Source organism: Rousettus aegyptiacus, unplaced genomic scaffold, assembly GCF_014176215.1.
Source record: "Rousettus aegyptiacus isolate mRouAeg1 unplaced genomic scaffold, mRouAeg1.p scaffold_m13_p_10, whole genome shotgun sequence".
Lineage (NCBI taxonomy): Eukaryota > Metazoa > Chordata > Mammalia > Chiroptera > Pteropodidae > Rousettus > Rousettus aegyptiacus.
Genome location: NW_023416285.1, coordinates 957038 through 980829, shown reverse-complemented (window position 1 = coordinate 980829; position 23792 = coordinate 957038). Strand labels below are relative to the sequence as shown.

The window sequence follows — 23792 nt, the reverse complement described above, 5'->3', positions numbered from 1 at the left end:
CTGTTTTCTCTCATAAGTTTTTGCTAGAGACACTGAGACTCTTAATGTTCCTACTTAGACCACGATGAACGCCACGTCTCCATGGGCCATTGTCCATTTTACAGGCCGGGTCCTGGGGACTTAAAATTTCCGCAAGTCAGATCCTGGCAGTGCTTTTGAGTTCAGTGTGATTTAACAGAGGAATGGCTTTCAAATGAAATTTCAGAGTTCCATAGAAGCGATTACTCAAAGGATATATAATGCTGTTTCAGTTTCTTTAGAGTGAAAATACTTAAATGTTGGACTATTAGTTGGGTTACAGTGTAGTATTTAGAAAATTAAATGAAGAGTTGGTATAAATAGCTCGAAGGAGTTTATTTATTACATCAATAATACAGAGTTTGATTTATAAGCGGCCTGTGTTAGATGCCATGTAAGCTTCATAGAGAAAAGAGGAGATAGAGATATTACCTTCAAGAATATTCTTGCTAAGAATATATTACCTGCTCTTGATATCTAAAAACTACATTATAGGAGGTCTTTATGGAATTTTTCAGCTGTAACCATCAGAAAATGGGCATGTTTAGGTAACAGATGAGCCCTGATAATCTATAATTTATTGAACAAAAATGCTTCACCAGTTAATATATTTGTACATTATTTTAAATTTTGTTAGTAGATCTTAATATGCTTAAAAATTTTGTAGCAAAAATTTTTTCTGAGATTTTGCTATTAGCTCCTCACGGGTACTTTTTTCTTTCCTCCCACACCCCTGCCCCCCACTCCTCCCTGCCATTCTGCCTTTGAATAGAGAATTTACTTAAAATTTTTCTCTTTTCTAGTAATGTGGAAGAAACGTCACCTGGTTTCCTGGTTCATGGAATAGCAAATTCTGTTTAGATTAGTGCCAAATATGTTAAGATATATGACCAGCTACTTGATGATTTGGACTGTCCCAGACCATCACACTTAGTCCCAGGGGCCAGTACAGCTGAACAGTGCAAGCGGAAGGGTGTCAGGTGGTGTGTTGTAATCACGCAAGTCAGTTAATAATTTTTATGTTTTTAGATTTGTATGTTTGAGGATCATAACAGCCATTTGAATTCTCAGGAAGTATTTAAATAAATTACTTGCTTTAAAATTGGTTAACTAGAAAATATGTTTTTTGTTACCATAACACCCCAGTTGAGCCTCTAACCATTACTTTCTTCCTACTATCCTATCTGTATTATGGGGATAGTTTATACCTATTTCTTGTTATTAATATAGTAATTTTTATGAAAGTCTCAGTACATAAAAAGGTTTTAAATAACTTGTTTCTTACTTTGAAGTCTTAAAATTAATATATGGGTGTTATGTTTATCTTATGTTTAGGATTGTGTGAAAATGGAAAATTACAAAACATTTGTAGGCTTTGATCTCTGTAAGATACCACTTTCCAGTGTTGCTCAGAAGATTATGTCCGCTATGCATTCAGGTGATTTAGTGGAGTCTAATTGGAGAGAGAGTGAAAAGAGTGAGTAGTTTTTATGAACTTTTCTATCTTTTGTTACTTTGAATGTTAATTCTTCAGACTAGGGTTTGAAAATGAAATATAGCAGATGTAGGGAAGTTTGTGCCTCCGAACAAGTGGAGCCCAGATCCCCTCACTTCGCTCTCATTCGGTGACGACCGAGCTGCTGCTCACTAAATTTTATATTCTCTTAGCCCTTAATTGCTGTACATGTGTGGCACTCTCTTCCTTGTTCCAGGCATTTCTGTCGGACATTCTCTTAGCATCTGTGTAACCTCAAAAGAGATGGGCTCCCTGACAGTGCCTGCGGCTTCAGCCTTAGCTCTCGGGTCATTAGCCTGTACGTGGTACAGTCAGCCCTCCATATCCACGGGTTTTTACATCTGCAGGTTCAATCAACTGCAGATCGAAAATATTAGAAAAAAATTAAAATCCCAGAAAGTTCCCGAAAGCAGCAAAACTTGAATTTACCCGCTGAGTCCACACGAATGAAGTGATGTGTGGACGTGTCTTGCTGCAGTCTACGCCAATATAGGTCATACGTAAATACTGCGTTTTATATCAGGGACTTGAGCATCCGAGGGTTTTGGCATCGCTGGGGTCCTGGAACCCACCCCCCACGGACACCGACGATGACTGTGCTTCCTTATTGTGTGTGGTGGCCTAGAGAAGTGTTTGTGACAGTATGTATGTTATGTTGCCATAGAAATTTATAAAATGCGGGGGCAAAGATCAGCAAATCTGTGTATGATCATGACGTATTACAGTAAAAGCAATGACATGCTCACAAGTGTTACTGAAATGTTTAGACCAGGAAATTCTTTTTACTAGGAAAGCAGTCATTATTTTTAATTTTAAGTCTGGGTCAATAATTTGTTTTTATGTTTCTTTTCTACAGAGTGAGATACAAACAGTGCAAAAGCTGTTATAAATGCAGTTTCTATTGTCTCCCCCGTCTTTAATTCCTCCTCTCCCCACACACACACTTCCACCCCCGACCTATGGATGTTGCCTTTTTTCCCTTAAGAACTGGATCTCTGAAGGCGGGGCATCCTCTCCCGCACACTCATGGCGTGCACCCGGGGCCTGGTGCAGTTTCTTAAGATAGCTCTTAACATTCAGTTCTGCTCATATTCAGGCATCTGTTGCTTGTGTGTCTTACCACAGTAGAAGTCACTAATAAATGAACTGGTAAGAATTTGAGGAATTTTGGGGGAATGATGATGATGGTAGGCAGTAGTAGAGGAAGAAATACTTAAACATCGAAGAGCTTTGTCCTCCATTCCGTGTGCTTGTTTTTCAAAGAGCAGTGTGCGCCTGACGGGTGGGCACGGCCTTCCCTTTAAAAACTGGTAAGAATGAAGAACTGCCTCTGGTAGCTGTGATGTGAGTCTGTCTTGTGAACTCTCGTCATGTGCTTAAAATGCCTTGTTAAAACCCTAGTTTTCATAAATTTATTGAGAAGATAATGGAAAAAAATAAGGTCTTATTTTTCTGTCAGGTGTTTTAGATTTGAAAAAAAGTGGATTTTCACAAGGATTCTGCATTATCTGTTGTTACATCACAGTGTTACTGCAATCTTAGTGACTTCAAACAACACGCTTCTGTTATCTCACGGTTTCTGTGGATCGGGAGCCTGGACAGCTCACCCATTTCCTCGGTGGGGCTGTGGTCTCATCTGAGGCTCGGACTGGGAAGCATTTGCTTCCCCTCTTGCTGGTTCTTGGTGGGACTCATTTCCCTTCTTTGTGATTTTCTCCCTAAGCAACTTTTCATTATGTAGCAGCTCGCTTTTTCAAAGCCAGCAAGAGAGTGTCCCTAGCTAGACTGCCATGACAGTCTTATGTAGCATGATCGCAAATATCCTGTCACCTGTGCTTTGTTCTGTTGGTTAGAAGTGAGTCAACAAGTCCCACCTACATTCAAGTTAAGGAGCGTGAGCGCTAGGAGGCAGGGGTCATGGGACCCCCTCAGAGTCTGTGGCATAGTCCCACCAGTTTCGTTCCTATTTCGTGTGAGTGTGAATGAGAACGGGATTGCTGGTGGGTCGCCGATGACGGTGCTGGACCTAAGACCTAATGATTCCTGTACTCTTGTCAGGTGCAGAGCTGTCGCCATGTCAAACCTTTCTCTCTTCAAAAGAAAATACAAATCACTGTTTCATTTCTGAAAGGCCGTTTCATACCCAGTAGATATCAACACAACTCAAATCAGTGGAAATAAACAACAAATATTTGCTTTTACAAACACTTAAGTAAAACCAAACATTAATGTTATATGTCACTTTGGGGTCTAATTTCTGATCTGCTAGGCTAGCAGGTCTTAAGATATACATCCAGTAAGGATTGGACTGTATATATCTTCTTGCAGCAAGATTGATCTGTTATTTAAAAATCCTTTGCTGTGAAAAAACTAAAATTACAGCTTAATGAGTTACTATAAAGAGGGCGTCCATGTAACTACACTTACACTGCCAGTTCCTCAGAATTTCCTTTTCAGTTAAACCGCTCTGCCTGCTCAGAGGTAGCCATTACCCTGACTCTTGTGGCGGCAGCTTCTCGCTTCTAGTCACGGGAGTTGTTGCTCTGAAGGCCTTTGTGACACGGTACCCATCCATTACCCCAGAGTCAGTCCTTTCCTCCGGAGCCACACGATCCGACTATGTGGCGCAGTCTCCTTGCAGTCAGGTATGCCCGGGTGGCGGGCTCCTGTCAGTCGGATGTGTGCTCAGGTAGTGTGCCATCCCGGGTAGGCCCGAGGACCATCCACTTCACTTCCTAGCTGGTCTGTCACCTTCCTTCCAATTGGAACATGCAGTAACTCCATTCCAACCCTGCAAATGATAACTGTCCTCGAGGATTGTGGAGGAACGTGCTGGAAGGAGCCCGTGCCCCAGAGTGACTTCATTAAACAGTTGCACCACCAGCTAAGACCACTCACCTCTCAACATGACAGAAATAAACTCACTTTTTGTTCGTTAAGCCATTGTATTGTATTGTTGGGTCTTCTGTGAGTAGTTGAGTTTTATTACCTTAAGTCGTACACTTTTAAATTAGGTTCAGAATCGGGTTCATCTGACTTGAATTTCCATCATCATTTTTTTGTTTGCTAGTGCCACGGCAGGTCTTTGGGAAACACTGGGGAGTGGGAGTTTTCAGGGTGAGTTCAGGGTTGTCAGCTGACCTGGTGTGATAGGATTATGCATATGATTGAGCACATATTTATTCGAATACATCTCTGTGTTTTGTGTGAGTCCGTATAGAAATCAAATGACGTTTTCTAGTACACATTTATCCAAATTCTTTTTCATTTTAGCTTGATCGACTTTAGAGGTGAATGTGGTATCTTCCAGTAAAATAAAAATATTTTTACAGACATTACAAATCAATACAAGTTTGAGACCCCTAAAGGTAAACATTTGTTAAAATCCAATTTATTCCCGTGAAGTGTGTCCTTATTCTCATCATCTTGTGGAAATCTTTGTAATTTCAAGGACAGATAACTAAGTGACAAATAGATCTATTTGGATTATATTCGTTCTAGTCAAGAGTACATGATAAACATTCTGTGTTTTACTTCCTTCAAACAAACCAACCCGTTGGGTCCAGCCACAGCGCAGGCTGCCGGGGGCCGGCCCCAGCTCCCCCGGCTTCGCTTCGCTGCCTCTTCCGTCCTGCCCGTGCTGCAGCCAGCTCAGCTCTGTCCTGTCGCACAGCGTCTGCGGAGACCCCCGTGTGTGCCCCGCAGGCCCACGTCCCTCCACTCGCCCTCTGACTTCGTGCGCGTTCAGATTTTACCGGCACTTCCCGCCCGTGAGGGCTCCCGGCTGCCCTCTGCCGCCCTCCTCTCTCTCCTTCACTCACAGCTCTTGGGTGGTGAAACCTGCACTTTCCAAGGTTCTGCGCAAATGATTCTTCCATGACCAGAATTCCGTATTGGGAGGAAACTGTATTGGAGCCATCTGCGGCCCGGCCGTGAGGTGTCCTGGGTGCTTCGCCCGGTGCTGTGCGTTGAGCTTTCTGAAGACGGGTGAGGAGTTCCGAGCGCTGCCACTAGGGCCGATCTGTGACCTCAACTCTTGTGACTTGTAAGCGTGCACTCAGGCATGCGTAGATGAAGCTTTTACTGTGTTCTGTACGTTGTAAATATTTTCCTCAACATTTGTTGGGGGAGTCTTTTTTGCTTGTAATACTTGAAATTTTTTTTTCTGAAAACATAAAAAGCAAAAACCTAAAGGCCATAATCCCACATTAAAAAAAATTTTGTTTTACACACTTACACACACAGCGGAAGGGTCCATGTATACATCATTTTCTTAGCTCAGGCCTTTTCTTTGTTTATCGTACCCTCACCGTATTGCTAGCCCAGGCCAGCAACCGAGCGTGTGCCTGTGATACTGTCCACTCGTTTTCCATGATGATTTCTGTGATGATAACCGTGCGCGGTTGTGATATGCTGTTCTTCAGTGGGATGGGCCGAGGCCTTTGTTGCAACTTTGTGGTATTTGAGCTGCTTCTCTGAGTCCTGTCCCCCATACCCTCACCCCCTAAACTTCCTGCAGGCACACTCAGTCTGGTTCCCAGGGGTCCTGCTCCGCTGCTACAGTTGGTGCAGGGAGTGGCCTGAGAGAGGGGACATGGTGATTTGGAGTTTGGGCACCCTCAGGCAGGCTGGCGCTGATGTGTTCATCACAAGTTAGTTGGAATGTGAATGGCAGCAAGCGAGGTATAACTTTCCCTAGGGTGGCTCGTCCGAGGTACCAGTGGAAGCGACTGCCCAGGTCGCTGGGGTCATCCTGCGTGTTTGGAAAGTACACAGCGAAGGAAGACAGTGGAACTGGTGGCTGTGGCTGGGCATGATCGATCCTTGGGGAAAAGACGAGGGCCGAGGGTGGTTAATGAGTAGCTGAAGGCTCAACGTGATACCCAGAGGGCTTCCCTGGCAGCCTAGCGACAGGCCACAAGCAGTGGCAGGCCCAGCCGTAGTCTTGCGACTCAGAGCTCCAGAGAAGGCTGCGTTCTCTCAGCCCTGGCAGGCGTGCTTCCTCGAGGTCAAGCCGTTGGTCAGGAAGAGGGCCCAGCCCCTGAGATGTGTGGTGGGGACATCTGAGTTGCATTCAGATCTTGCATCCCAGATACCTCTGTGACCCCTCCCTGTTGAAGGCTGGTGCCCACCCCAGCTGTTGCTTGAAGACAACATAAGGCTGCTTCCTCCTCCTGGCCATTAGGTCAGTGTTACCGGGCTAAGAAGTGCGGGGCCTGCTAAGGCTGTGTACGTGACATGGGCCAGTCAGGGGACAGACCATCTAGGAATGTGAACAGAGAACATCGAGAGCGTTTTAGCTAATGGGATTGTCTGCCAAGGAGTAGAGATGTCGCGGTCGTGGTGATGGCACATCCAGGTGGCAGCTCCCTGGGGGAGAGTGCTGCAGGAGGGAACGAGCTGGGACCCCTTCGCCGGCTGACATCCCCAGCCAGTCTGCTGTCGCAGTGCAGGCACCTCGGGCTCTAATGCAGGAGCCGTGCGGGCCCATGTCACGGCGCTCCCCAGCCGGGCTGACCCAGCTGCTGCAGCTGCCGAACCTTCCACCAGGCCGAACGCCGAGTCCCCGAGTACCATCCCTTGAGAAAACTTAGTCACTTGGTGTCAGGTTGACACACTGAGCCCTTGCATCCCCAAATGCGCAGTGGTTGATCCTGGCTGGCATGGACGTGTGGTCTAGGTGTGCGTTTGCAGGGCCTCGGTGAGCCCACCATCCAAGGCTCACGGAATCCCACAGAGCATGGCATTGGGCACAGGCACGCATTTTACAGCCGAGGACTGTGGTGAGCCCTTGACCGTGGGGCCCACAGGCTCCCTGCAGCCTGACAGAGTGGTGCAGTGGCCTGTAGCAGGCACAGCTCAGTGCCAGCTTGGGAATGACGCCCTGCAGTGGTGGAGCAGTGACCTCCAGGGGGCAGTGTACACTGCGTCAGTGATCATAGCGGTGCGCTGTCCCCCACATGCATAATTAAGGGATCTGGGAACCCAAAGCAGGAAGTGGGAGTGGCCCTGCTTACCATCACTGCCAGTGCCCCCCCCCCACACACACACCTCGGTTCTGCGGGTCGCCTGCCTCCAGACAAAGACCCACTGGGGCCCAGGAAGTACCACTGACCTGGCTGCTGCCTGGTCCTTTCAAGGCCCTGTGCCGAGACGCCGGCAGACAGGGAGTGTGATCTCCAGCCTGCTGGGGGTGGCCCCCCGGTCAGCAGAAGTTAGGGCTGCTATTATGTAGCGGAGGCAGGGGAGCACACTTGACACCCACGTGATATAACTGGTCACCTCTTGGTTCCCTGCCCAAATTTGATGGCACATGTACCGGCCTTGGCCGGAGAAGGGCATGGTGACCAGGAGCTTATACCCCTTAGGGATGCGGGTTCGGGTCACTCGATCAAGTAAGCTACCTAGACCAGCAGAGGTGCCCAGCCAGGGCGAGGGGACCTCAGGATGGGTAGTAGAGGAGGGAGACGAATGTCATTTGCAACTTCGAGACCAGCTGCAGTGACGGAGGTTCTGTTCATCCCCTTGCCCTCGCTTTTGAAAGTTTCCTGCGGGCAGAAGCCACTAGCACCCCGGAGGAGTGGCCGTGGCCTCGAGGGAACAGTAGTGCCGGCCCATGGCGGACATGGGGAGCCTTGCTGGCGGCCGCTCACCCGCGGCCCTCCAGACCCCCTCCCCGGGAGCTGCTGACACAGCGGCAGGGACAGCCCTGCAAGGCCACCCCAGGCCCCGAGCAGGCCTTGGCAGCGCTTGCATGTCGGCCCCGCCCTGACCCCGAACGCGCTCCCCAGTGACCTCTGCGGGGCAAGCCTCCGTGTTGGTGCCGCCCGGGGACCAGGCCCGTGCCAGTGTGCGTGCGCGATGCACTCGTGTGCGTGAATGAGGGGCTTCGGCCACCGACTTAAAAAGTGGCGTCATATTTTCACAGGTTTCTGCATCTTCAAGTCAACTGACATCTCTCTGGGTCACTTTTTGGAATGGCTCTGTGCTTTGCAGTGTGATGTTCCTTAATTTACCCACCGACTTCCCTCTTGACCATATCCGTTTTCAGTTTTCAGTTCTTTTCCATAAAGCAACCCTGCCATGAACGTTTTGGTTTAAACCTATTTGGTGTTGTGTGTGTTTCTATGAAAACAGTTCAGTGTGAGGCTGTTTGGTTAGGTGGTTTATATCTCTGTTTTTGTTGCGGTTACACACACAGCACAGCACACGTATCCTAAGTTCAGAGCCCAAAATTTCGCAAACTGAACCCCCGTGCGGCCTTCCCCCCGGTCAAGAAACGACATTAGTGGTGCCCAGGCGGCCCCTCTGTGCTCCCTTCGGATCCGTCTGTTTCTTCCCAACTCCCAAGGGTGACACATGTGTTTTTAATTTTGGTGTTGATAGTTTACTTTCCAAAAAGATTCTAAGTACAGCAGGTCTTCAAATAATGTCATTTTGTCATGACTTTGATGAGACGCCATAGGAAAACTCTTGTCTGTAGCATAAATTAGCCTGCGCTAAAACTGGCTTGGTCAGGCGTTGTTCTGCTGAAAGTTGCAGAACCTATCAACGACGTGGAGTGTGGACTGACTGTTCACATTTCTGCCGGCAGTGCACGAGGCCACCTCTTCCCCTCCTCTCCAATTGTATTCAATCTGATTTTCATTTTCCTGACTCCTGGTGAGTTTGAGCCTGTTGCCCTGTTCATTCACTTTTTGGATTTGCTGTTTTGTGTATTGTCTCTTCCTAGCTTTTGCTCGTTTTTCTATTGAGTTGTCTTTGTCAACGTGTAAGACTCGTTGTATGATACAGATATTAACCCTTTGTTCTTTTCGTTCCAAGTTGTTTTCCCTATGTATTATTTTCATTTAGAAGTGGCGCTGGTTGTACTATCCTTGTTTCTTAAGCTGTCCTTTGCTACTTAATTGAAATACCATTTTTATTGTATATTAAGGTCTTATAAGTCCTGAGGTCAGTTTCTGGATTGTTTATTCTGTTCTTGAGATTTTTTATCTATTTCTGTTCAAGTACCATGTGGTTTCGATTATAGTGGTTTTATAGTATGTTCAGGTAATCTGGCAAGGCAAGTCTTATTTTTTTAACCTTTCTCGTCTAATTTCAGATAGGTAACATTTCCTAGGTACTCTGAAATTATTTTTTCAATCAAAAGAGCCCTGTAAGGTCTCTAATTGAAACTGCATTTGAACGAATTAAACATTTTGTACATATCCCTGTGCTATGCCTTTCTATTTATAGGTTTTGTGTTATTTCATTAGATTTTACGTTTTCATCGTTGAGTGCCTTGTGCCTTTCTTGTTAAATTTATCCCGAGTATAACTTTCTTCTTCTGTAAATGAAGACGTCCCTGCGTGTGCATTTCTCAGTGGTCGTCGTTGCTGTGGCGGGAACGGTCGTCACAGCGGTCATGAGCACAGACTCCGGAGCCACGAGCCTGGGGCTGAATCCAGATCCCGTCGCTTACTGTCCACTTCAGGCTTATTAAAATTAGAGCAAAATTTAAATCAGAAGCTCGTATCACTGATGTTTTACTGCATATCTAATTGTTCCACTGCAATATTACTCAAAGAATTTCCTCAGACCTTTCATATTTTCAAGATTTCTGTAAAATGTTGACCTTGAGTTTTCAGAATCAAGTATTCAAATGCAAACACCAGATAATTTTTAATAAACATTTCAGGATTACATAGATCTGTCTCCAGTTAATTTGAAGATACTTTACACAAATGTTTATTACAATGTTAATGCGTTTTGGTTGTGAATTTTATTATGTTGTTTTAAGTAATGAGTAAATAGCATGATTGTAGTGGCTATTTTCATTGTTTAGTTAGTGATATGACTTAGATGTCAGTGTTTCTTTAATGCCTCATGCTACTTTTTTTGTGTTTTTAAAAGCTGTGGAAGCAGTCAACAATCCCAGCATTAGATGTTCAGTTCTGCTTGGAAATGGTACGAATCAGTCCCCGGAAAAGGAGGTAAATCGTTGCAAATAGAAATCGTTCTAAACAGATAATTGTTGCTTACTTAACAAATACTCGTTAAGTGTCTACTATGTGCGAGGCTCTGTGGATATGATGGTTTCAAAAGAGAGGGGGGCAGGTCTTGTTCCCCAGGAGCTTTCTGTGGAGTTCGTGTCAGGCGGAGGGGAAGTCGGGGAAGCACAGTCTCTTCGGTGCCACCGCACTGAGGGCCCCTTGGGACGTCAGCGCCCGGGGCTCTGGGAGCGGCTGGAGAGGCATCTCACCTGGGCTTGGTGCTGTTTCAGGTTGCTCTTTTGGGTGGTGGGGAAAGGAGTCTGGGATGCCTTTCTTTTAATTATGAAAATTATGAAAATTATACCCGAGTTGAGATCTTAAGGATGGTTAGGAGATGGTCAGCCAAGAGGTCCCACCGTCAGAGAGTCGGCGAAGGGCTTTGAGAAGAATTTTCAGGTTAAGGGAAGAGAGCTTGGAACTTGGGGTAGTGGGAATAAAAAGACGTCCAGAAAGGAAAGGGGATAAAATTCATGATGGGTGACATGTGCGTGGGCTCAAGGGGAGGGATCGAAGCGGTCATGTCGTATCACCCAAGGCCTCGTCTGAAAAACAGTGGTGGTGGCTGCACTGTGGTTAGCTATGCAGACCACCTGGGTTCTAATCCCAGTCCAGCTAATTTAAGCTCCGCTGTGTCAAACAGGACCTGGGGCTGGGTAGCTGGGGTGATCAGTTATCCCCGACCGGAGGGAGCGGCGTCCTGGGTGGAGGAGGACTGGGCAGCCCCTTGTACTAGAAAGGAAGTGGTCTCCCGTGGCGTTCAGACAGAGGTCCCTCGGGCAGAGGTCTTCAAACCTTTCTCTCACAAGAATTTTGAAAAGCCATGTACCTTTGGACATTTTAAAGTTGATTTTAAAAAATTCATCACAATTTTTGAAAGTTTTCTACCACATGATTTATGGTATATTGGTAATTTTGACATTAATAAAACATCATTTAGAATATATTCACTAAAATCTAAATACACGCTGTACTCTGGTAACTTGATATCCATGATAATCTTTAAAAAATATTTCAGCAAGATATTCTTCAACACTGAATTTTTATATTTTCCTTTTTCTTCATGAACTCCCTTTCTTGTATGCACCTCCACAGAATTTTTAATGTAATAAAGTTGTATGCTTGAAAGTCTTTTCTTGAAAACCATATCATATTTCTCTGCAAAAAAAATGAGTATAAAAATTTTCCGTGACCCTATGACCAAGTGTTAAAACGTTTTATTGCAAAATTATTTTAAAGCACTATTAGTATACAATTGTTCAAAACAGTGTAAGTATATCATAAATCATATGTCATAAACATAAACTTTAAAAATCAAATTTTATTGTAAATGAATTCTATAATGAAACAGATAGACATGATTCCCTCCTCCCCCAGTCGGCTGTGAGACTGTGAATGAATATTGCATATTGCTAGACAGAGACAGAAAGAGGAATTCTGCTGAGCCATGTTTAAAAAAACTTTAGTAGATAGAGTAACATCAAATAGTTGTGGTGATTTCATCTTCCCTATAAATGGTTTTTACTTGAAAGTCAGTTATTAACCTTCACTCTTATACATGTCTGCAATATGCTCCCGTCCACGGCGTCTCTCTTTACGTACAACACCTGCTCTGGGGTGTGGCCGGGGCCTTCCCGGCCCCCTGCCCGCCCCAGCCCATGGTTCAGCGGGCACTCCTGCCTGGGCCGAGGAGTCGCTCGCTGCTCTAGGAGACACCATATCACTTCATTAGGTCATATGCAGCTGTTCCCACTTCAGAAGTTCGTTCATAGATCTGCCTTCTGAATCCATATGCTAAGGAAATATTCTCCATTTTTCTGTAGAATCTTAATTCTTGTACAAGCCAGGCATCAAGAACTTCCATCAGACCCTCTCCTCAGTCCTCCAGGACCAGACTCACAGACCGGCTGCCTACCGACCCCAAACGGGAGGACGTCAGCGTGTGGGCGACTTCCAGTTGTTTAATTCCCCAGCGTAACCAAGAGGCTTCAGTTCCCCAGAAAATGGAACATAAAAGAAAACCTCTCCTAAAAAAATATGTAAATGATGAAAATAAAGCAAACATGAGTCTTAAAAGAAGACATGTGACCTGTAATAATTCGTTGGAGGAAGCAAGTAAACACGTGACGTTGGGAGAAGATGCTGATGAGGTTGAAGCCTCCCTGAATTCTGGAAGTTCCAGAGCATTCGAAAACCGTTTTTGCGACATAAAATACTTGGATGATCTGGAGAAAAGCCAGCTGATGGAAAGGCTCAAACAGGCAGCCACCTTGGTGGTAACTCTGATGTATAAGGATGGTTCAACCCAGCTAAGAGCCGACCAGGTTGGTAAACAGTGTTGGTTTTTGTTTGTTTATTTGTTTTTGGTACCATAAAAGAAACCCATTTTCTTAGTGTCTGATTTCGATAGGAGAGTTAGGTATAAGATTTTAATAAGCAGAGTCAGGCCTGGTTAGTACTTGGATAGGAGACCACCTAGGAATACCAGGTGCTGTAGGCGTAAAAATATAAAAAAAAAATAATAAGGGATTGTAAACTGGCAGGATCCTTGCAATCTGTGAGGTCAACCAAGGGTTTCCTCGCTGGGGGAAAAAAAAAGTTTAAGCTTTTTCTTCCCCTCTAGTGTTAAGTGGTTGATAATGCATACATGATTTTCACCTTTTTAAAAAACTGCGAAATGTTTTCCAGAGTGGTCATACCATTTAACATTCCGCCAGCAATATACCGGGGTTCCTAAATCACCACCTCCTTGCCAATCCTTGTCCATCTTTTTGATTTTAGCCATTCTAATAGGTGCGAAGTGGTAGTTCATTGTCCTTTTAAATTGCATTTCCCTAATAATGACATTGAGCATCTTCTCATGTGCTTATTGGCCATCTGTATATCTTGTTCAGTGAAATATCTGTTCAAATCTTTTGCTTATTTTTTAATTGGGTTATTTGTGTTATATTTTGGATCTGTGAGGGTCCTTTACATATTCTGATTCAAGCCTGTCGATTTGCAGTTCTCCAAATCTGGCTTGTTTTTTTCAGTTTTTTATGTCTTTTAATTTGGTAGACTTCAATTTATTAAATTTTTTCTTTTATTGACTGTGCTTTTGTTGCTATATGTAAGAATGCTTTGCCTATACCAGGCCATGAAGATTTACTCCTGTTTTCTCTTAAGAGTTTATAGTTTTAGCTCTTACATTGAAATCTGTGATCCATTTTGAGTTAAGTTTTGGATATCGTGTGAGACAGGCACAAGGCCACCCTTTTGCATGCGGACATCTAGTTTTCCCAACACTATTTGTTGAAAAGACTCTTTCCCCATCAAACTGTCTTGACACTTTTATTGAAAATCAGTTGACTATAATAAATGTGTTTTTACAGACTTGCAACTTTTTCCATTGATAAATATGTGTATTGTGCTGCCAGAACCACACTGTCTTAACTACTTTAGCTTTATAGTACGTTTTGAAATCAGGAACTATTAGTCTTCCAACTTTGCCTTTTTAAAGATCATATAGAGTATTCTGGTTTCTTTGCATTTTCATATAAATTTTAGGATCGGTTTGTCAGTTTTTACAAACGTCCAGGTGGAATTTTGATACAAATTATGTTGAACTTATAGATTAATTTTGGAAGCTTTGCCGTCTTAACAGTATTGGGTTTTCTTATCAATGGATCAGGGGTGTCCTCTCATCTATTTAAAACTTCAGCTTCTTTTAGCAGTGTTTCGTAGTTTTCAGTGTAGTATACAAATCTCACTTTGCCTTTGATTTTTGAAAGGCATTCTGCTGGCTGAAGAATTGTAAGTTGATGGTTTTTTTCTTTCAGTGGTTAAAGATGTTCCTCCGCTGTCTTCTAACTTGCTTTATTTCCCACAGAAGTCTTCTGTCATCCTTGTTTTTGTGTCTTTCTAGGTAACGTGTTTCTTTTAAGGTTTTCTCTTTACCACTGGTTTTAAGCAATTTGATCATGATGTAGCTTGGTATAGTTTTCTTTGTGTTTCTTATACTTCGGGGCGGTCATTGATCTTCTTGGTTCTATAGATTAACCTAGAAGAACTGACATTCTTATTTCATTTTTGTGGACCTTGTGCACGGTTTATGTCTCTGTAATTTAGGTCTTCTCTTTTTCCTTTCACCAGTATATCGTAGTTTTCAGCATACTAAGCATGTACATGTTTTGCTGGTTTCTAAGTATTTCATTTTTGGAATAGTTATTATAAAATGGTAATTTATTTTTTAAACAAGGTCATTTTTACGTATTTATTGCTAGTGTATAGAAATGCAGTTGATTTTAGTGCTTTGATCTTTATCTTCAACTTTGGGTTTTCTACACAGACATTGGTGTCATCTGTAAGTAAGGACGGTATAATTCTTCCTTTCTGATTCCTATGCCCTTGTTGTATTGCATTGGCTAAGACTTCTATGATGGCGTCGGATGGGAAGGAGGCCAGACTGAGATCATGGGTTTGGCTTTTGGCCTTGATGGTCATTAAAAGAGCTGTTCGTTAAAATTTAATTAAGGCTTTTTCTCTGAGCTATAAAACATGACTATCTTTCTTGAATAAATATGTTATCCGTCTTCAATGATGAAACTTACTTTCACTGTGTGTTTAGACTCCAGGTTCCTCCGTTAAAGGGATCGTGATGTTGCTGCCGAGCCCCCCAGAAGGAGGCTGCGGGCCCCTGGGTGTCTCAGCGCCTGGCGCTGCACTGGCGGGCGGCCTCGCCACCCGTGACTGCTTCATCTACGTGAGCACAGAGCGCTCTCCCACGCGGGGCCGAGAGCAAGAGGCACACAGTGAATTCACCAGGTAAGAAATCTTTACTCCTTGCCTTCGATCCTACTTACGAGCGGGCTTTGCCCTAATGTTCCCCAGGCTCCCAGTTTAGCCATTTAAGCTTTCAGAAGTTTCGAGTGGGCACGTGAAAATTAAATGGATGTAAATGAGAGAAACATCTACAAACACGGATCCTCTCCCTGCACTCGCCCCCTAAGAGCTTCTGGCCTGGGGAAACCTGCTCCAGGGTTCGAATTAACATCTCGAGGAGCAGTTGGTAACAGAAGCATCATCGCCAGGCCTGAAAGCCCGCTGTCGCTGCCAGCTCCTGTCTGCCAGCCCCCTGAGCTCAGGGCCAGTCAGCTGCCCACAGGGAGCTCCTTGGAGCCACTGCGCTGAAGGTCATTCAAGGAGGCTCTGGACGAGCGGGCGGGGCCGCGCTGGCCCTGCCTGCCTAACCGCCTCCCTGGGCTCTGGCTGAGTCTCAGGTCATGGCTGCGTGTGTCCCAGCCCACTGATGGTGACCTTCTCCAAGCTCGGGATGCCTGAGACACTCGCCCGGGCCTGTGCTACTTGGCAGAGCCCCCACAGGGTCCATGTGGTGGCTAGACTCGCCCTTGTGGTTGTTATTATGAATGCTGGACACACTTCAGCAAAAGCCATCAGGGGCTTTGAGGGGCCGCATTTATTATTCACAGGTCCTGGAGGGCACGCACTGCTTGAGGGCCACACAGCAGGGTTTGTGGGGTTGCGGGGAGAGAAAGCGTAGGCCTGGGCTGTTATTCCGAGCTGAGGGCAGGGTGCCGAGGTTTGAGGGTCCAGTCTCTATCGGCTAATGTAAAGCATGAGCGTGGTCATTAGGGCGCGGAAAGGGAAAAGTGGGGTCACTCCAGCAGTCAGTTGTCTCGGTTATACGGGGCTTTCTGAAAGAGGGACCTTTGTGGCTGGGGGTGGCTTAGAGCCTTGTGTGTTTGGTTTGCTAGTGGCTATGCCCTACAGCTGGCGACGTGTCTATTTGAGGCGGACGTCTGTAGAAACGGATGCGTGACAATCAGGAGCTTAGCGCCAGGCACTTACACTATGGTAATGTTTGGTGAGGATGGGACAGAGGCAAATACAGCGCTCGCCTCCCAAGAGCCCACGAGCGTCTTACATAGTTGTCTTCTGAAAGAACGGTGCGCCTTCCTGTTCTGCGACATCCCTGACGTTCGGACGGCCCTCTCTGAATCCCAGGATCTGTGTCCTGCTCTGCTTGGTCAGCTCATAGTCACTTCAGCCTTAACATGTGCAAAAGCCACCTCCTCTCTTCCCCGAAGCCGCGCCCCCCAGCCTTGGCCATCCAGGGCTCGGCTCGTTTCAGGCCAGCCCAGCAGGAGCCCAGCCCCTAAGTCCTGGCAGCGTCTTTTTTTTTTTTAAATGAAATTAGTTTCAGGTATACAGCACGTTGGTTAGATGTCTCTATAGTTCATAAAACGATCCCCGCAGTAGCCCCCACGCCTCCCCAGCTCTCTGGAAGACCACCTACACCGCCCGGGCCTTACTTGTTGGCCATGGGAGAGAGTTCAGTGTGAGCAGAGGGGAGCATGTTTGGAGGGCGCGTTGGAGCAGGAAAGGGCGTGGGGGCCTGAGCCTGCGTGCCCTGCGCAGGAGCCCGGGCCTTAGTCTGTAGGTCATGGGGCTTTGCCCAGCGTGGGCTCTGAAAAGCCACGTGGCCTTGGGCTCATCACTTAGTCTCTCTGTGTCTCGGCTTCAGTGTCTGTAAGATGCAAATAAAGGAACGCCTACCCCGTGGGACTCCTGCCTTCACGTACAAAGCTCCTAGAAGAGCTTCGGCGCAGGGCTCTGAGCGGTGGCTGTAGCCAAGCAGTGCCAATGTCTTTCCGAGGTCAGAACTTCTAAACAAATGTCTGAATCAGCGAATTTCTTTTTATCTTCTAGGAATGTGCTGTTTCATTTGCTGACACGTAAATGTCCTGTTATTTGTTTTAATGCGAAGGATTTTGTGAGGACAGTGCTGCAGTTTTTTGGCGACGATGGCTGTTGGAAGCGTGGTAAGTCGGAGCCGGGACCGGAGTGCAGGAGGCCGGCACGTGGGGCTGGCACCCGGAGCGGGGATGGCCCTGACTCAGGGACTTAGTGTCAGGGCCGAACTGAATTGTCGGACCCCCAGCTGGGGTGGACGGGACGGGAGGAGCAGCGTGGTGTCAGAGGCGGTGCCAGGAAACAGGCACCCGTCACCCAGCTGTGACGATTGCCAGCCGCGTCCGGTATTTCTTCCTCTGCAACGCCCCGAGTTTTCTCTCCTGGGTTATTTTGTAGCAAAGTCCAGGCGTGATGTGATTCATCTGTAAATACTTCAACTGTATGACTTAAATATGAGGATGCCATTTTTAAGATGGTATCATCTCCCCCCAAATCTGCAGTGACCTTGAATCGTATCAGGTGCCCAATCAGTGCTAGCATTCCCACGGTCTGGAAATATTTTTGTTTGTTTTGATTTTTACAGTTTGTTTGAATTGAGAGCCATACCCGGGATAGGTGTGATATCTTTCCTAAGTCTCTTTTAATCTGTATATCCTCTCCTCCTGCTTTATGTCCTTGCGATTGATGTGTCGCGTTGATGGAACCAGGTGGTTTGTCCCGCGGGGTTTCCCACCGTCTGGATTTTGCGATCACACCCCCTTCTTTACATGCTCTTCTCCTCTGTTTCTTGTAAACTGGCAACCGGATCCTGGGGCTTGATCAGATTCAGGCTGATTTCAGAGGGCAGGGCTGCTCCTGACCCTGACCCTGACCCTGACCCTGACCCTGACCCCGACACCCGACAGCTCTGACCCTGACCCGAAGCGGCCATGTCCTTCCGTCAGAGGTACACGACGTCTGGTCATTTACCTCCTTTGTGATGTTCGAACTCCCGTTCCGCGTGTTGAATTTCCTTTTCTCTTTTTTATATTTAGCACTTTAGAATATATTTTTAATCTCTACATTTCTTTTTTTTTACTAAAAATATTATTCTTTTCCATTTTCTTTCTTACTTAAGGCGTGATGTATTGCATTATTTGTTTTTGTGTATTGCCAATTTAATTTTTATTTCTGAAATTTTTTGTTTTATTTTTCTTCACTGAATTCTTTCATTTCTTTGTTCAATTTTTCTTTTTCTAAGTCACTTCATTTCTAAGTATTTTTAATTCTGATTTATTTTTCATAGATTTACGTAATTAATTTATTTTTTATAGATTTGTTTAATTTTTTAGTTATTTACTTTTTCTTAGCCTGTTTTAAATGTTTTGTTGGCATTTCTTTTTCAACTACTGGCGTTTTCTTCCCAGTGTGGGGTTTGTTTTGGCAGGGTCCATTTGTTAGATACAAAGTTTTATAGGGACCAGTCCCCATTCTAGTGCTGTCTGAATTTCCTTGAGGATTTTCAAAAATATAGGTTGATAAAGAACTCTTTATTTTGAAACATTAGAGCTTTGAAAAGGCAAGTAGAAAGACATAACCCTCCTGGGTCAGTTAGCATTCTCAGACGGTGCCATGGAAAGTCATGGCCAGCCGCCTCAGGGGCTCGCAGCCATGACTGCTGACTTCCTCTCACCTGGAATTCCAAACCTGCCAGCGTCAGAGACTTCCCGGGTGGCCGGCAAAAAGCTGCTGGTGACCGTAAACCTCTTAGACTAGTGCGAGTGGAATTTGCCCGAAAGCGAACTACTGGGCTCATGTGACGTGCTCCACGGTTCCAGTTCTGTTCTAAGGGGAACGCCTGACTCTGCATAGCACAGTTCTACGTGTTAAAGGAATTTGGCAAGTCAGTCGCGTAGGGTTCAGATTTATCAGTGCCCCCATCCTTTTATGACCACCCCCCACAACATGTCCAAAATACTCTGGTGCTAACATTTCCTCTTTAGCAAATATCATTTTTATTTTTTAAAAAGCACCTTTACATATGTCTCCTAGATCCACACAGTTCTCTTTCCTCTCGGTTTTCAGATGAGAAATCTAACACTTGGGGGGCAGCGCACCCCCCACAGGGATATCTCACTCTTGCCCTTTTCACACGTCACGATGTAGGACATCTGGCCAGCTCACAGGATGTCCTCCCGCCCCGGGACTCGGCGACGAGGACGCCATGTGCTCAGGAGAAGGGTTCCTGAACACCCTTGCGATGCGGGGTCGGGGCGGCCTGGGAGGGCAGCGCAGTGGGAGGCCGGAGGAGGGGAGGCCTTGGGAGGGGTGGCGAGGCTGGAAGTGCATCTGGAGGGGGACAGGCGCCTGGGGCAGCGAGAGGCCAGGCGGATGGGGGGCAGGTGGAGAAAGGACGGCAGGGAAGAAGAGCCAGGAAGGGTGGCTGAGCGTTCTGACTTGGACCTCTTTCAAACCCAAGAGATCCAAATTCCCCGTTAGTTCGGAGTCTCCTCCTTTCCGGCTGTGGGGTCGATTCCCACCAGACTGGCCAGGACCCGTGTGTGCGGAGGCCGCTTGTCAGAGGCTGGAAATTCCTTGATCCTGACGGAGCATCACTCGTGCTTAGCCCCGGAGCTTGAGGGGGTGGTTGGTAATGCTGCGATGGTTAATCTAGACCTTGAGGACCTAGTAAAAGCAGGGAACGCACGATTATTCATTTCTCTTAGGATAATTAAATGACCTTCTTCTCTTTAGTTGCTGATTTTGTGGGGCTAGATCCCAGAATTGCTGCGTGGCTTATAGATCCTAGTGAGGCTGCACCCTCTTTTGAAGATTTGGTGGCAAAATACCTCGGAAACGCCGTCACTGCCGAAGCGAGCAGCACGCGGGGGAACGCCTCGGGGGACGTGGTGAGCGGCTTTGGCGTTCGGTGTGTCGGCACCGCCGCGCGCCACACGCCGCCCGGCAGCGAAAGGGGCGTCGTGGGCATTCGCTTTGGCTCGTTCAGTGCAGATGTTTTCACCTTTCACCCTGTCATCTCGAGGAGGATGTGGGTGAGGGCGGGGATCTCTGTTTCGGGAGAAGCTGTTCCCGAGGAATTCTGTTCACCGCCTGGCCCTTCAAAATGGACCTGGGGCAGCGACTCGCCTTCTCCTTGAGTCGAGAGCTGCTTTTTAATAAATGCTCCATGCTGGTGACGTGGCCGCCACGACAGGGGGCCTGGGCCGGCCACTCTCAGCCCTCAGCACCCCCTCCCCGGGGAGGCACCGCCGTGTGTCTGCAGACGCACAGGCGCTGCCCCACAGCAGGCGCCCGGCGGGGGCGGGGGGGGCGGCGCCGCGCTGTCAGGCCTCTTGGAGGTGGAGCAGCATGGACAGCTCGACCGGGGGGGCAGGCCGGCTGTGGGGTGCGAGCGGAGGGAGCAAGGCCGGCGGCCGTGGGAGCCCTTTGTCCCACAGACCGTCTGTGTCAGACGGGCTCACTCGCCCTCTGCACATGGGGGGCCTGGGGGAGGCCCGGGGGTCGTTCCTGGCTCCGAGGAGAAGCAGAGCCAGGCCTGGAAGGGAGGCCGCCCAGAGGACCCAGGGGACGGGAGCCCACAGGCCCGAGCCAGCAGCGAGCCATGGCCTTCGTGTTGCGTGCCACTATGTCACCGCCTCCCATGTCCGCACCCCGGAATGTAGGCGGGGGCATGAGACAGCGGTCCTGCCCAGGTTCCATACTGCCCCCAAGCAGAGGCTGAAATCTCGCCCCCGGGAGCGAGAGCTGTGGGCCTCTGTTATCAGTCCCAGTTTACAGGTGACAAAACTGAGGTGCAGAAAGGTCCACGTGTGAATGCACCTGGCCCAAGGTCAAGTGGGGGCCATGGTGCAAGACTTGGATCCTGACCAGAAAATCGAGTCGTTTTCTAGCATCACATGCGTAAGTCGGGGGGGAGTGGCCGCAGGGGACGAAGTGCCAGCTCAGCGGGTGCCCTCTCCCTGACAGCCCCTGACAGCAGCCGTGACGCCTGCAGCCCCCTGCCCTGGCCTCAGGGTTCCACGGGGAGCTTCACCCAAGGCCTCAGCCACTCCAGCCTCGGAGGGCCTCCCCCTGTACCTCACTGGGGCTGCTAACCTGTGGGCTCCGCCTCCCGCCCCGAAGGGGTGACTGGCAGGCGGTCAGGGTCCTCATGGAGCAGTGCGCCTGCCAGACCTCTGGGAGGAAGTGGAGGTGTGGGCTCCACCATGGGTCCGCAAGCTGCTGGGGAGCTCGATCTGGCGCTGTTTAAGTGGGAGCCCCTGGTCAGCTTTGGCCTTCAGGAGGCTCATGCCGGCAGCCAGCCCTGCGGCAGCTGAGAAGGTGGTGTGGATGTGCTCACGGTTCCCACCAAGTCCTTCCCAGGACTGACCAGAAACAAAGGCCAGCCAGCCGCAGCCAGCACCGCCTCCCGTGCCGCCGGCTTCTCCCAACGGCCTTTGGCAGACAGGCTGCGCCTGACAGTCCGAGCCCAGGAGTCCTGTGGCAGAGGGCGGTGCTTGGTGGGAGGTGCCGATGGTGGCTTCGGGGCGGGCCGAGTGGTGGGGGCTCGGCCCAGCACGCCACCCTGCTCATCCACCCCGCAGAGACTCAGCGTGTGTGTGTGGTCCAGGACAGGATGACAGGGCGTGGCACGTGGCCGGGGGCTCCTTGGCTCGCTCCTGGTGGGTGGAGGCTGTAGGAGTCGAGGGGCCAGGTCCGCGTCCTCCTGTCCCTACCACGCATGGTCTGCACACCATGGGCACTGGCTTCTTTGTGCCCCACTACCTGTAGAACACGGAGAAAAGCAGGTTGGGAGACAGTGCATTCCATAGCGTGGGAACTCGCGTGCTCGGGGTGACTGGCGATGTGACAGATGAGTGGTGTCTGCCATGTTAGGACTCGCGCAGCCTAGCGGCAAACATTTCCATGAGTGGTGTCGCTTCCAAATGGTGGTGGTCACTGCCGCCAAGTGTGCCTGACTTTTTATTCTTTTGATCTTTTAAAGGATCAGAATGTATGTGCGAACCTGAGGATACTCTACAGACTGACGATGGACCTCTGTTCTCGGCTGAAGGCAAGGCATTTCGTTACAACTTCCGGTGAGCGGGCGCCTCGCGCACTGGCCGTCCGGGGGGCGCCTGCCGCTCCGTCCACACTCGCCGGAAGCAACACCTGTGGCGCCTCTGCATGTGCAGGGAACAGCATTGGGTCCCAGGGCTGCGTCAGCCTGCATCCCAGGGTGGTCCACACGATAAGACCCGGAGTTTTAAAGCGTGTTCCAGGGCTGACGACAACTGCAACTTTTTAAAGGGCTCCAATTCAAGTGGAATGTTTCTAATGCCGCAGCCAACAAAAGCTGAGTTTATTTAGTTAATGGTGAAATGCTTATTGTCTCATTAGGAAGCAGAGGGCATTTGCAGGAACAATCGAGAAGAGTTGAATGAAGGGATTCCATCCAGGGCAAAGGCAGGGATAAGGGAGCCAGCAAAGAGCGGAAAAGCCTCTGGGGACAAGCACTGGCTGGCAGCTTTCCCAGCCCTGGGCTCGAAGGGCGAGCCGTTCCCAGGACCTGACTGGGCAGCGGCCCTGCAGGGGGCTGCTGGTCAGGAGCCAGGTCTCCGAAGCTGTGGCTGCAGGCAGAGGACCACAGCCAGCGGCTCCCCGCAGCCGCGTGGGGAGAGGGAACTCACTTCTCCTGCCGCCACGAGTGGGCAAAACTGGCCTGAGAGCAGAGAAGGGGCCCAGGTGACGTGGCCTGGAGGGGCAGGTCACCCACGGGAGGGAATGGACGAGCAGAGACCCTGAGGTGGCAGCAGGCAGGGGTGAAAGAGACGGAGACCGAGAGGGCACGGAAGGTGACCAAGTGCATGGCGCACAGGTTCGTGGTCTCGGGGGAGGTGAGCTGAGCTGAGCTGAGCTGAGGGTCTCGCTTCTCATCACATTAACCTATGAACCTGCGGAGTCAGTGCAGCATCAGCGAAAATTCCAGTTACATGTTTGGGAATCCTGTCAACTCATTCCAAAATGGAAGTGGAAGAGCGCAAGTCCACAAACACCTAAATCACACTTAAAAATGAGAAAAATCAAAGAAAATTAGTAGTGGGCACGTCCTACCTCTTTCTGTCTACCAGGTCTGGCCATAAAATAGGATCCTCAAAGGAAATAGGGGTTTTCCGAGGAAGGGGGATGGGAGAGGAGTGGCCGCGGGGCAGGAGCCCCCAGTTCCTGTGTGCAAGGTGCCCTGACTCCGGCTCCACAGAGTTAGGCTGTTCAGCCAAAGGCAGGCGGGAACGATCATTTCAAGGTAACACTGGTTTTTCTTCCTATGAAACAGGTTTACGGTTTATGGCAACTATTTTGTACTTTGGAGCTTCCTCTGATACCAATTTTGGCAGGTATGCTACCATAAAGGTGATATACAATCATCTTTCTAGAGAATTCTTTGCACTGTTTGGGAACGGCTGTTTCTCTCAACTTATTTCAGGGCAGGTAGAGTAGGACGGGGCACTGAAGAGGTCGTGAGCCCTTTTTTATCCCTTCTGTAACAGGAGGGG

General features: G+C 48.2%; 1 protein-coding gene across 1 annotated transcript in view; it reads left to right on the top strand.

Moving 5' to 3' along the window:
• The first annotated feature begins 1145 nt into the window (after nucleotides 1-1145).
• The window catches only part of POLN (DNA polymerase nu), an 84987-nt gene continuing 62340 nt past the window's right edge, over nucleotides 1146-23792 (top strand). The window contains exons 1-8 of the mRNA XM_016159234.2: nucleotides 1146-1495; nucleotides 10430-10509; nucleotides 12390-12890; nucleotides 15173-15369; nucleotides 17275-17387; nucleotides 19993-20147; nucleotides 22244-22312; nucleotides 23573-23633. Coding sequence (XP_016014720.2) covers nucleotides 1366-1495; nucleotides 10430-10509; nucleotides 12390-12890; nucleotides 15173-15369; nucleotides 17275-17387; nucleotides 19993-20147; nucleotides 22244-22312; nucleotides 23573-23633 — 1306 coding nt within the window. The 5' untranslated portion in view covers nucleotides 1146-1365. The remainder of the gene's footprint in view (nucleotides 1496-10429; nucleotides 10510-12389; nucleotides 12891-15172; nucleotides 15370-17274; nucleotides 17388-19992; nucleotides 20148-22243; nucleotides 22313-23572; nucleotides 23634-23792) is intronic.